At 40.5% G+C, this 13,044-nt stretch overlaps 1 protein-coding gene across 4 annotated transcripts in view; it reads right to left on the bottom strand.

Moving 5' to 3' along the window:
* mark2b (MAP/microtubule affinity-regulating kinase 2b) overlaps positions 1-13,044 on the bottom strand; it is a 52,471-nt gene that overhangs the window by 14,857 nt on the left and 24,570 nt on the right. For 3 of the 4 annotated variants that reach the window (XM_053343768.1, XM_053343765.1, XM_053343766.1), the window contains exons 4-15: positions 12,227-12,275; positions 11,876-11,941; positions 11,239-11,309; positions 10,628-10,684; positions 8,780-9,016; positions 6,905-7,024; positions 5,910-6,009; positions 5,494-5,606; positions 5,051-5,125; positions 4,687-4,744; positions 4,098-4,249; positions 2,606-2,700 (exon numbers count right to left, since the gene is read on the bottom strand). In XM_053343768.1, coding sequence (XP_053199743.1) covers positions 2,606-2,700; positions 4,098-4,249; positions 4,687-4,744; positions 5,051-5,125; positions 5,494-5,606; positions 5,910-6,009; positions 6,905-7,024; positions 8,780-9,016; positions 10,628-10,684; positions 11,239-11,309; positions 11,876-11,941; positions 12,227-12,275 — 1,193 coding nt within the window. The remainder of the gene's footprint in view (positions 1-2,605; positions 2,701-4,097; positions 4,250-4,686; positions 4,745-5,050; positions 5,126-5,493; positions 5,607-5,909; positions 6,010-6,904; positions 7,025-8,779; positions 9,017-10,627; positions 10,685-11,238; positions 11,310-11,875; positions 11,942-12,226; positions 12,276-13,044) is intronic. The other variant, XM_053343767.1, reaches the window with a different exon arrangement.

Below are 13,044 nucleotides of genomic sequence, written 5' to 3'. Positions count from 1 at the left end.
CGGTTGATCGCTCTGACCTCTGAGCTTGCAGTTTTAACGCTTCGACCTGTCTGCTGACTTCTGCCTGTCAAGTGCTAAACTTCCCCTTCTTTCAAATCTTCCTGTACTTTCCTACAGTACACAACCTTCACTGTACATGAAATAGAGAATTACTTAAGCAAAAACAACACCAGCTATTTCCTGGATTCTCTGCTAATCAGCAGAGGTTGCTATGGGCTACAAAGCCCTGCATGTTACCAACAGCTCTAACTTGACTTTACCCACACGGTGAGAGACAGGGGAGAGTGGTACAAGAGAGAGAGAGAGAGAGAGAGAGAGAGAGAGAGAGAGAGAGATAGAGAGAGAGAGAGAGAGAGAGAGAGAGAGAGAGAGAGAGAGCTAAAGAGAGAGAGAGAGAGAGAGAGAGAGAGAGAGAGAGAGAGAGAGAGAGAGAGAGAGAGCTAAAGAGAGAGAGAGAGAGAGAGAGAGAGAGATAGCTAAAGAGAGATAGCTAAAGAGAGAGAAAGGGATTGAGCAAAGAGAAAGAGAGAGAGAGAGAGAAAGAGAGAGAGGGAGACATTTACAGAGGTCAACCAAACAGCTGCTTATTACACAGAAAACAAACACATAGCTGAGAGAAATACACACACTCTTCCTGACAGGGATTAGTGTGGCTAGTGATGGAAAAATAACAGAGTTCAACTGGACAACCCAGTGTGTGTGGCAAGAGTTGGAGCGTGTGTGACATGTATGTTTAAGCTTGTGCCTGTGTCAGTGCTATTGTATGCGTATGGCCTCAGTGTGAGTGGACATTTCTGTGTATGTGTAAGCCTATTAAGAGGCGAGTACAGGGACCATATAGTGCCACTAAGAGTTAATATTCCATCACAAGTCCTCCTAATCTCCTTCAAGAGAGCGGGGGAAAAAAAGAAAGAAAAGAAGGAAAAAAAAAAGATTAATATAAAGACAAGAAGGAAAAAAGGAAGCTGGAGAAAGAAAAGAAAGGAGGAGCCAAGAAAAAGTGAGCGACCTAAGTTGCAGAGGAGCTCAGAGGGAGATAAAAGCAAATGGAGGAAATTAGGAAAGGGTAGAAGGAAAAAAGTAATAATTGGGGAGGGAAGGGGTGGGGGTGGGGGGGGACAAGTATAAAAAGCCCAAACTTCAAAGCATTAATGATGACCAAAAAAAAGTTACTTTAAAACCAAAGCAGATGACAACCACTAAGTTAGCAGAGCCTTCCAGAGCTAAAAGACCCACAGTACTATAAAGCAATGCTGTCTCAAATGACCACTTTGTCACCATGTAGTGCTTCATCTTCACAAGTAATAAATGAAATGTATCAGACTCTACAGCCTGAACATGGACTCATTTTTATTATTTTGACGTTAAGACTTTGTATTAGGAACAAAGGAGTCATTTGAGACTGATACATGAACAAGTAATAAAGCTGTAATGACAATGAACACTGCATCCTAGTAGGGATTATGGTTTGGCATCATGTTTAATGCTTATGAGAAGGCACACCAAGCTGGTTAAGCATGAATGATGAGCGTGCACTTAAACCGTATGTATGGACATGTGTGACGTGTACTGAACATCGGGAGCTGAAGCCTCAAGACGGCATCAAAGAAATTTGCGACGCCTTCGACTTCAATGGGCAGCTAATATTATATATGACGTTGTGTTTTTAAAGCCTTAAAATAAAGATATAAAGTTCAATCAAGCAACTCCAATGTGGACAAAACACCTTTCTGTCCACAAAATAATTGTTTCATGGTTCTGAGGAAGAAAGGAGAGCTGGAAGGATGAATTAAAGACAGATAAAAAAATAAGAAAGGGGGAAACTGTGGGAATATCACACTCTGCATTATCCCAATCCAATAAAGGAATACAGAAAAATAAATGTACTTAGGGCTAAATTTACAGCATTTATTTAATTTTCTTTAATAAAAGAATAGATGCGCTGCTTTTTGCTGTTTATTACTGAAAGATTATTGCCAATTTTGAACTTTAAGCATGTTTTCCTTCAGGATTTTTCCCTTTCCATCTGCTGACTGACTATAATACTGGGGAAGTCATTGCAAGAGAAAATTTTATCAAAGGAAAATAATAGAAAGTAGGCTAAGAGTTTGAAGAACAAATGAGGTTGTGTGTCACTATATGTCAACCTGCATGTCTGTATGTGGGTGTGCATGCCCATCGAATCCTGCCCTGCTCTGACTGGCAGGCCTCCATCAGGCCATCTCGGGTAATCTGTAATCTACTGGAGGTTTGGCCTAAATTCCCAGGAGAGCCTGAGTTTCTTGTCCAGGAGGGCTCACCCCGCCCTGGGGGGAAGGCTGTGGGCCTCCCTGAGCCAGCTGGCAGAGCTCTGGAGAGTACCAGCCAAGGTCTGGGATTCAGTCACTTGGACAGCTGTGGGTCTGCTTCATTCACAAACCATGGTGAGTGTGTTTGTATTATGTGTCTGTTAGCGAGGGAGCAACCTCACAGCAGCTACTTGGGTTGCCAATGACAAGAGAAAATAAAGAGTGTGTGCTAAAGCGACTGTATGTGGGAGTACTTGCCCTTGGGCTTCTAACCACCTCACTCTTTTGTGATTTTGTGTTAGTGTGTGTTTGTGTACCTGTCCTTGCCGTTCTGGATGCCCTGGCCCAGCGTAGCTCTCTCAGTCAGAGGAGAGTTCCGACTGCGACCAGTGCCGGTGGACAGGATGCTATTCTGAAGGGACAGAAGAATAAAATAAGAGACATGTTAAGACATATAGAAATGATTAAGAATGAGAAATCAACTTGGTGGACAGAGGATTGAGAGAACTTAGAAAAGAAGAATAAGACTGACAAGGTTTTGAAAGACTCTGTTTGGCTCCTGGCATTCAAGGTAACGTTTATTCCTGGAACATCCTTGAGCAAAGTGACTGACTAACAAGGATGAGTAATATCAGTCACCTAAAATTAAGTCAGTCTTCACCAATTCATCCTGATCAAACCTGTTTTTCTGACCTCACCATTATACGACTATAAAATAATTGTATGTTTATGCCTCAGTATCCCTCAGCTGTCATTTAAAGGCCCTGCACTCTCTCAAAGGTATTTTTGATTCCTCTGCCTCATCAGCCCACGTTAGCTATGCTCAGAGTTACATGAATCACAGGAGCGGAAATAACAGCCATTAATAAAAATGATAAAGTCGTCACATGTTGGCACACAACCTAACAGCTGAGTGAGAGAGATGTCAATAACGTACTCTGTACATACCCACACCGCCCTGAAAACAATTCTTATCAGGCAACTAAAACGAAAACACCAGTGCAGAAGTTGAAAGGAGGCTGTCACAAAACACCAGGAAATACTTTTGTCATCCGTTCTCAATCTTCAAAGATATGCTTTCTATTAATAAAACATTTGTTGTTAAGTGTCACATGGGAAGTGTCCGAAAACAATTTGACAGAATTAGACATATCCAGCACTCTGTCAGGCAACGTATTTTCATCTTTCTTTACACCGATTGTTGGCTGGTGGTGAGAAAATAAAGTATTCATGCCTCAAAACCACAATAATGTAATAACTGAGGTTTGCACAAGAGTGATGCTCTTGTGCAAACCTGTCCGAATTTACACAAATCAAATAGTTGATAGAATAACTGTAAAGTATTTAAAAAAACTAGAGGAAGACAAAGATGATGACTAAAATCTGAAATAGATAGTGTAACCATTTCTTACAGTTTGGCCCACATCAGTTATTTTAATTTGTTTAATTAGTAACTAGGACTTGTTTTGATCTTTGGACCATAGCATGAGATAAAATATGGCTGACAGCAGCTGACACTGAAGGGCAACAGTAACTGTCAAAGCACACGTCAGTTTAAAAAAAAATTCCTCTCAACTTTTCCAACAGATGTCTTCTTCTATCTTCTCACATTTGGGAAAGTTGTTTATTCACTGAAACCGCAGCAAGTAATTATTTTGTCTGTGTGGATCTGCGTGTGACAGTGTGCTCATCCGTGAATGTCTACATGTGGTCCTATACCTGATACACTTGTTTGATTTCCTTCTTGATAAATACTTAAAACCTAAATACTAAAAGTGTCACGTAAACAGTGTGGGTGTTTGGTCTCACGGTGGAGGGCGTGGCGCTCTTCTTGCGGTCGGAGGGCACCAGAGGGCTGGCTGGCACCTTGGTGGTGGAGCTGCCTGATGAACTCTTCCTTCCAGAATCCTCCGCTGCAGTCCTGTTGTCTGCTTGGCCCCCCCTCTTAGAGTAGGAGGAGCCTGGAGAAACAGAGGGAATGCATCAGATAGACTTTCGGTTACTGTGCTCAAACCTTTGACTTGCTGCTTCATCTCGTTTGATATTTTTACTGTCGATCATTGAATCTGACTCCCTATCTCCCTACCTGCTCAGATTCATGACAAATTAAACTTTTTAATTAAATTTTAGATTGAAATTGAATTTTTTTTAGGACTCTATTAACAGGCTTCAAAGACCTTGAGATTTTATTCTACTATTTTCTACCCTTGCATTGGGGTGGCTTTAAAGAGGATTAAGTTGTACAGGACTTGTTGGCACTGTGTTTCCATCCTTGAAGACATCCTGACAACTGACCATCTGACTCTAATCCCTGCCTGTCTTCTTCCAACTTTCCATTTCATAACCTTCTCTAACACACCTGCTCCGCACCTCCCCCTCCGACACGCACCAAACTCACCCTGGTCAGTAGCTCTGCGGTTCTGAGGCTTCTGGTTGGACGACACACTGCGCTGTACCTTTGAGAGGAGAGATGGATACAGAGGTCAGTGTGGGTGTGCATGTGTCAGAGTGTTTACACACACATTGGGATGTGAGTATGCTAGCAGAGGAGCTGTGTTTACAGCCTCTATTTATTTATAGCAGCGTTCACACTTGAAGCTACTGAATTCAAGAATCTGGGCATGGCAATGGTTGTTGTTGTTCACATGTATGAGGGTCAACAATTTTTGTGCATTTTTTTTTTTTTTTTAAAGGAGGGTGGGTTGGGTCGGGTTAGGACTCTGCCAGTGGACCCGTGAAAGCAATCTGTGTTCTCATTGTACCTTGTGAGGCGGGGAGGGGACGTTTATGATGCTTACATCAGTTCCTTGCCGGGACTTGATGCCACCTTCATCCAGCTGACAAACAGAAAAAGACAAATCAAGGGGAAAAGAACATTTTAGATCAGAGTGTGTGTGTGTGTGTGTGTCAAGAGGAGCAACAGAGAGACTGTGTTGTGGGTACAAACAAACACTAAGGACTAAAAATAGTGCTTTTTACGTGCTACTATTATGAGAATACTGAAATGTTTTGAGGAATAATAAATAAAGAAATGACAGCACACTGTGTGTTTGATGTCTTAAATGTAAAATAAAAAGGACTACATTTTCCTTTATATAATGAACTCATAAGAGCTAGTTTATTTCACATACTAATGATAACTAGCAGGATGAAATGATGGTGCTCCTACTTAAAATGTGTGTTTTCTAAAGGCCAAAGAGTGTACCTCAGAGTTCCTATAGTCCAGTAGCAGGTATGCAGCCATCACATCATTGTACTTCTGGTTCACCAGCGAGTCCTGGATTTCCTCCTGAGAGAATCCCATCTGCAGCATGATGTCTGCACACACACACACACACACACACACACGCCCAGTTTAAAATTACAATGGTGAATGTAGGTCCATAATAATCAATTATTAAAATATGAAAGTGGCTGGTAGATTTCAGATGTAAAATAATGATTTACTATTGAATAGCTGGATAATTTGAACATTTATCTAGTGGTTGGTAAATGTTCACATTTTAAAAAGTTAATTGTCCACCTTTGAGTAAGTGGAAAAAAGAACATGTGCACTCAAATGTATCTGTGTGAGGGGTAAAGAAAGAAACAGATTGATCATTTTCGAGTTTTCGTGTTTACCTGTCCTCCTGGGATCCTTATAATCTGGTTGTGGCTCGATGTAGGGTTTGAGTTCCTCCTCCTCATGGCCCACATTCATCCACCGGTCCCTCATTATTTGCTGCTGGGAGCAAGTCAAACACACAGATACAGAGAGACATGTGATGTCAAAAAGATAAAGGGGGAAAAGGAGAGGAGAAAGGAAGGAGGAAAGGTTAAGGGAGAGGAGAGGAGAAGCGAGGCATGGAGAAGAGAAAAGAGGGCAGGTTAAAGAGTGAGAAGACAAGTTGGCAACACACTAATTAATCCCAAATTAATAATCTTTTTCATCAATTTATCTTGACAAATAATCAGATTTTTCTTATGGGCATAGCCAGGTGTATTTTATTTTCAATATGCATCTTGAATATGAATCTTCCCTGACAAATTAACTATGGTGAGTATATTGAAGACAAGCCTGTGTGGAGTAAAAGTCTGGAGTCACCACAACAGCACAATTGAATATTAATCTGTTGGCTTCTGGGAAATGTGGCTGCACTATAAACAAACAAACTTTAAGGAAGTTGTGAATTAAACAGTTGCAGGACTGGATTATGACAATGACGCTTTAGTCTTCTCTTTGTAATTTTACAGGGCTGCCATGACATTTAGCAGATCATGCAGAGACTTGCTAAAGCAACAATTACAGCAACAGTGTTATTAATCCAAAATGAAGACTGAAGCTAGTAAACTCAAATGTCAAGTGACAATGCAGCAGACTGCTATCCTTGGGAGTAATAACTGACTACCTTTAGTGAAACCAAATTTAGTAACTCATAAATCCCGAGCTAACAAGTATTTACTACACCTTTAGAAAGCACTTTACACTTCAGCTACAAAATCACATATAGATGGTGAAGTCTGTGTATACAGTACATTTTTTTTTAACACTAGCCGACTATAACGTATTCAAGATATTTTGAGGGTTTGTGTGCCTGTACAGAAACGTGGGTGTCGTGTTAGGCTCATGTGCGTACCTCGAGGCTGCCTCTTTTGGAGGGGTTCAGGATGAGGAACTTCTTGAGTAAGTTCTCGCAGTCGGTAGACATGTAGAAGGGAATCCTGTATTTGCCACGCAGCACACGCTCTCTCAGTTCCTGGGGATCGACAGGGGGCACAGAGAGTCAACACCAGACATCTTTAGGTTCTGTCAAATGGCAGCAAAATCCTAACAACACGGTCCAGTTTTCCCCAAAGCTTACTGAACCGTGCTTAATAATGATGGGCTTGACAACCATTATCCAAGCTGAAACATTCACTGCTCTTTGATCTCTATAAACAGATATCTGCATATGAATGCAGGCTGTAGGAAACAGGAAAAGGAAGGATTTTAGTACCGGAAATGTGTGTTTTGTTTCTGTTTGTAGTGTAGAGTAGTATTGACCAATCGTGTTTGAGTGAGCTTTGGTTGCACACAGGTAAACAGACCGTGTGGAGAGCAAAAGAGGAGGAAGGCACTGGCTGAAATGCAGTTTCTGAACAAACTGGACTTCTTAACCAATCTCAATCTTCATGCCTAAACCTTACCAACCCAACCATTTAAATTTAAAGCAACAAGGGACTAGCCAATCAGAGTTAGAGTTGAGTACATCGCGACTAGGGGGAAAAAATGTGGCATACGGAAGAGGAAGTCTTGACCCGTGTATCTGCTGGCTACACCGGAAACCCAAAATACTGGCCTTTACCCCAGAGGCTAAATCGTGGTTTGACAGATAGCTGATGAGCTGAGATTGGCTGCTCTTATACCACAAGATGACCGCCAGTGATAGAAGTACAACATTTATACAAACCACTAACTGGTCACCATCTGAACTGGTCTGTGAATCAAACTCAACAGCAGTGTAGTTTCAGGCTGATATTAGCAAACGCAATATTCAATACACTTTCTGGTATTTTAATAGTGTTGATATTTGATTTTAATACAATCTATATGATATGTTATCAGTTCAGGATCATGCATTTATAAAGAAAAGCACTGTCAATCACCAGGCACAATTAACGTCACATTATAACATTTTAATCTACCTGGGTGGCCTTTATACACACATCACATTTTAATAGTGTGCCACTGAACTCATTAACCTCCTCAACATTGCTGGTCCCACTAGAGAGATCTTATTAATTATAATTTATTCAGACATTGAGATAAAAAAAGCATGTAGTGATAGTTTATATCAACAGGCACTGCATGTACATCAAAATCTATCATATCCCAAACATGAGTCATATTTTAAGTGTTAGGTCTTATCAAAATGTCAAATTTCTGACATTCATGTAAATATAAAGTTGAATATTTTTCACTTATTATAGCGAGTGAAATGAGAAGACAGTGAAGCTCCTACCTGTTAAATAAATAGTAAGAGCAGTAACGTAGGTGTTTAACAAAACTCCACACAGCAGGAGCTTGTGCAAAGGCACACTCAATAAAAACCAAAAGGCATGTTGATATCAATATCATCACATTCAATGTCATATCACCCACCCAAAAGGTTTGCACTTCCAGAATGAGTCATGTGGGTTTTGACTGGATGCACAATGTGATAGTTGGTGTGAATAACTGTGAGTAGCTGTTGTTCACAGAAAGTATTAAATCTCTTTTGTTTGAACTGAATAAAATGCATGCCTATTTCGATGCCTGTTTGGTGCACGACACCATTAAAATCCCTTTTTAAAAACAAAAATGAAACATTATCACTTTTACACATTCACTCTTTCTTGAGTTCAGTTTCTGCACTGTACTGCAGGAGGAACAGAAACCAGAAAGACAAATACTACAACTACCCACAGAATACAGACTTCCGCTTACATTATACACATGTAAACACACGCACACACACTTTCCTCTTCCTAACCTTGAGATTCTGTCCATCGAAGGGCAGCGAGCCGCTGACCAGTGTGTACAGGATCACCCCCAGGCTCCAGACGTCCACCTCAGGCCCATCGTACTTCTTGCCCTGGAAGAGCTCCGGGGCAGCATAGGGTGGGGAGCCGCAGAACGTGTCCAGCTTGTTCCCCAGAGTAAACTCATTACTAAAGCCAAAGTCTGCTATCTTGATGTTCATGTCTGCATCCAGCAGCAGGTTCTCAGCCTGCAGACAAGACAGAGTGAGTGAGTGAGAGAGAGGAAGAGACAGAAAGAAAGACATAATTATGATGTAGAATGCAGGGGGATGTGGAGTGAAACCGGAAGAAACAGACACAAAGATTAGTAATATGCTGTTACAGACTAGAGATTAGTTTGAAACATTGTTTTCTGGGGAAAAAGCTTGCTACTCGAGAGACAGAGACCTACAAGTAACACACAATGGGAAAAGAGAGCTATCACAGTTTATTCCTCTGTGTGTGTGTGTGTGTGTGTGTGTGTGTGTGTGTGTGTGTGTGTGTGTGTGTGTGTGTGTGTGTATGTGTGTATTCCTGAGCCTGAATTGAGCCAGTGAGCAAGAAGGCTGGGGTTGCCTAGCAACAGGTGCGCTCTCCTTTTCACTTGCTCTGAATACGCTGCAGTTTCTGTGTGTATGTGTGCGTGTGTTTGTGTGTGTGTGTGTGTGTGCGCATGAAAATACACCACTGACATAAACTCTAAGCTCTGACCTAAGAAATAAATGAATGCTCGATTATCATTTTTGCTAGCATATTTACAAATCTACAGGGAATCAACATTAACTCTAAATTGTGTGAAACTCTAAAATAAACTCTTTGATGTTGTCTGATTAATGCACTTTGAAGCAGAAATAAGCATCAGTATAGTAAATATAGCAGTATAGTATAACAAAAGTATAAACCTCATATGAAACAGGGCTGCAGTTAGACTGGGTTTTTCATTTTAGGGTCCAAACAGATTAATTTTAGTCTCACTATGTAATGCAGGCTCATCAAAATGCACTCTTGCAGCGTAGGACCTACTACACTTAAGCCTGTGTTGGATTTTACATTACAACCCACAGAGCAGGAGTGATTAGTATAATGTGCAGGGTGGTACGCATTACAATAATGAGTACCGTCAGTCCTCCAAACCTTTTATTTCCCATACCGTCTATTATCATAAAAGACAGCCATCATTACCTACTAGTACGGAAAATGCTTTATGACCTTGGTCAAGTAATTGGAAATATTTATTAAAATGCAAAAATAAAAAATCTGTGGTGAAAAACTACTTTTGAGATGAGAGCGGGTTACTGTTACAGCAATCATGATAATGTCTTGTCTACAGGTTTGCCTGCTGGCACAGTAAGAGGATTTACAACTCAGCATAATACTATGAACCAAAATGACCTGAAGGCATTAAATCTGCGTGTGTGTGTGTGTGTGTGTGTCTATGTGTTTGTCTTGTGTTACATTATTTTGCTCTAACTAATGTGAATCAAAGACTTGAAGACAAACAAATGATGAGAGAGACAGAGAAAATGATCTGACAGTATGTGTGTGTGTGTGTGTGTGTGTGTGTGTGTGTGTCTGTCTATGGATGCATCAGTATGTGTGTTCACCAGAAGAGGGTTTGTCATCATTGTGATTAACCTGTGGGCTGGCTATTCATGGGACAGCACCTCATCTCAAAAAATCATATGAAGATTAATATGGACGAGAGAGAGAGAGAGAGAGAGGAAGAGAGAGAGGAAGAGAGAGAGGAAGAGCGAGCGAGCTTGCTGTTTTACTTTGACACTCAATGTAATTCAATAATGTGTGTGTGTGCGTGTTCTCACCTTGAGGTCTCTGTGTACTATACACTTCTGATGGCAATACTGCACCGCTGACACAATCTGGAGAGTGAGAGAAACAGGGAGAGAGAGAGAGAAACAGGGGGAGAAGGAGAGAGAGAGAGACAGAGAGAGAGACAGAGAGACAGAGAGACAGAGAGAGAGAGAGAGAGAGAGAGAGAGGATGACAAGATGGAGGGGGTTGAAATAGTTAGACAAAGTGTCAATGTTCCCAACAACATTTTAGGATTTTATCAGGAAGCAATCATTATGACGCACTGGGGAGGCAAATTTGAACTAATTTCCTGAATTGCTCACACTTTAATATCAATGATCAGGAACCTCCTCTGTTATTTAAGCTGTAATTAAACAACTGACAGCACCACCCAACTAAATTATGCAATTGATGAACAAATGTACTAAAATAACTTGAAACATCAATTAAATAAGTAAACAAATGCACTCACTATGACACTAAAGATAGACTTGGGCACAAGCAAAACACTTGTGAGCAAATTCTAACATACCTTAAAAACACACAAAACACCTACCTATATTCACAACACACACTTGGAAAAATATCTGAGACATTTTCTCCAACACACGCACACACACACCTGTCTGAATTTGGCACGGGCTTCTTTCTCCTTCATCCTGCCATGGGCCACCAAGTAATCAAAGACCTCTCCTGGGAGACAAGAGAAAGAAGAGGAGAGCAGATTTAGTGCTGGAACTTGATACTTGTTGTCCTCAAAGTCACAAAGTATTGGGTCAACGGACATAAAACTAAAAACTGTCCTTCTAAAATCAAATTACGGAAAACTTGACATAAAGCTGCTAATTCTAACGTCATCATTTAAATGACTTCCATCAAAACAAGACTGAAAGTCTTTTATTCATTGTCATGTTTTGAAGGTAAATGAATGCTGCACTGTTAAACTAGTAACAGTGTAACTGACTGTCACACAATTCTCCCTTATGTCTGTGTTTATTTCAGGGTATTTCAGTGCTTCAGACTACTAAAGAGGGATTCATAAGGATGTAGGCCATTTTTTTTACATTTACAGTGTCAATTTTTTAACACAAAGATAGAAATGACCAGTAAACAAATTATTTAAAAAAAAAACTACAAACAACCCTATGGACACAGACAGCAGAGGATGTACATTAAGAGGGTAAGTAAACATTTTTTGTGTTTGGAATCTAAAGAGTGCCAGGCCTCAGGGGGATGATTTCACAGAGAAACACACTCACCTCCACTAGCGTACTCCATTACCAGGTACAAAGTCTTCTCTGTCTCTATCACCTCAAAGAGCTTGACTGGAGGTGGAGAAAGAAAAGCAAAGACAGAGAGTTGGAGGGAAGCACGGAGTAAAGAGGAGGGAGATTGGGCAAGAGAGAAAAATGGAGTGAGGAGATATAAGAATTTGGCAAGAGAAAAAAAAGCCAGAACAGCAGGAGTGAAAGCAAAAATAAAGAGGTAAGAGAAAGAAAAGCAGAGGCATTATTATCATTTGACTTGAATACACAACCTTGAAATACCAATTAAGTCTGACTCTCTGTGAGTGACGACAGAGTGGAAACTCGCGTTTCAGTGTGACTCACCTATGTTGGGGTGATTCAACAACTTCATGATCCTCACCTCCCGGAAGAGCTGAGAGAAACAAGCCACACAGAGAGTTGTGTCAATTACGCTATCAGATGTAGGGTAGTATTGCTTTTCTCTACCTTCTTATGCAAATTAAACATCATTTTGTTTTACATTGTCTTGTAAATTGTGTGTGTCCACGGATACACCATATCTGCTGTCAATGCAAATGCACATGAGGATCAAGGAAGGAAATGTAGAAGTAATGTAGTATTTATATATTTGGAGGATAAAATGGCGCTGAAGACATTCAGAAACAACATTCACTTCCTGTTTATGAGCGTGTGGGCCAAATTAGTAGAAGGAAAGCAATAACAAACATGGTTAGTGATGACATACCAGCAGAAATTCAAGTAGTACCTGTTTCAATCCCAGGTCTGCCCCAAATTAGGATTTCAGAGTTAAACAAACAAGGAAAAGTTTGATTTGCTTTCAGTTGTTTGATTCATATTAAGTCAAAGTAATGCTAATAATGCTAATGCAAAATACTGATTCAGCAAACATGCAGGGACATTTAGATAAACAATGGCCTGTCTCTGTCTTCAGCAAAGGCATAAAGGAGACGTTTTCCAGTCATTAGGAATTTATTTCCTCCTTGAGTCCATAGATAAGGACAAACTGGGCTTAAGTGGACATTCTGAGGGCTCATTAACTCTGGCAGACTCGCAACACTTAGAAACTTTCACACCTTTTCAGTTCAGTCAGCAATAACTGCACAATTTACTTTAATTTGAGTAACATTTAGTAAAAAAAAACTACAGTGTCCAGCCATTGG

Source organism: Scomber japonicus, chromosome 22 (genome assembly GCF_027409825.1).
Source record: "Scomber japonicus isolate fScoJap1 chromosome 22, fScoJap1.pri, whole genome shotgun sequence".
Taxonomy (NCBI): domain Eukaryota; kingdom Metazoa; phylum Chordata; class Actinopteri; order Scombriformes; family Scombridae; genus Scomber; species Scomber japonicus.
Note: the sequence above shows the minus strand (reverse complement) of the source record. Positions and strands in the feature narration are given on the sequence as shown.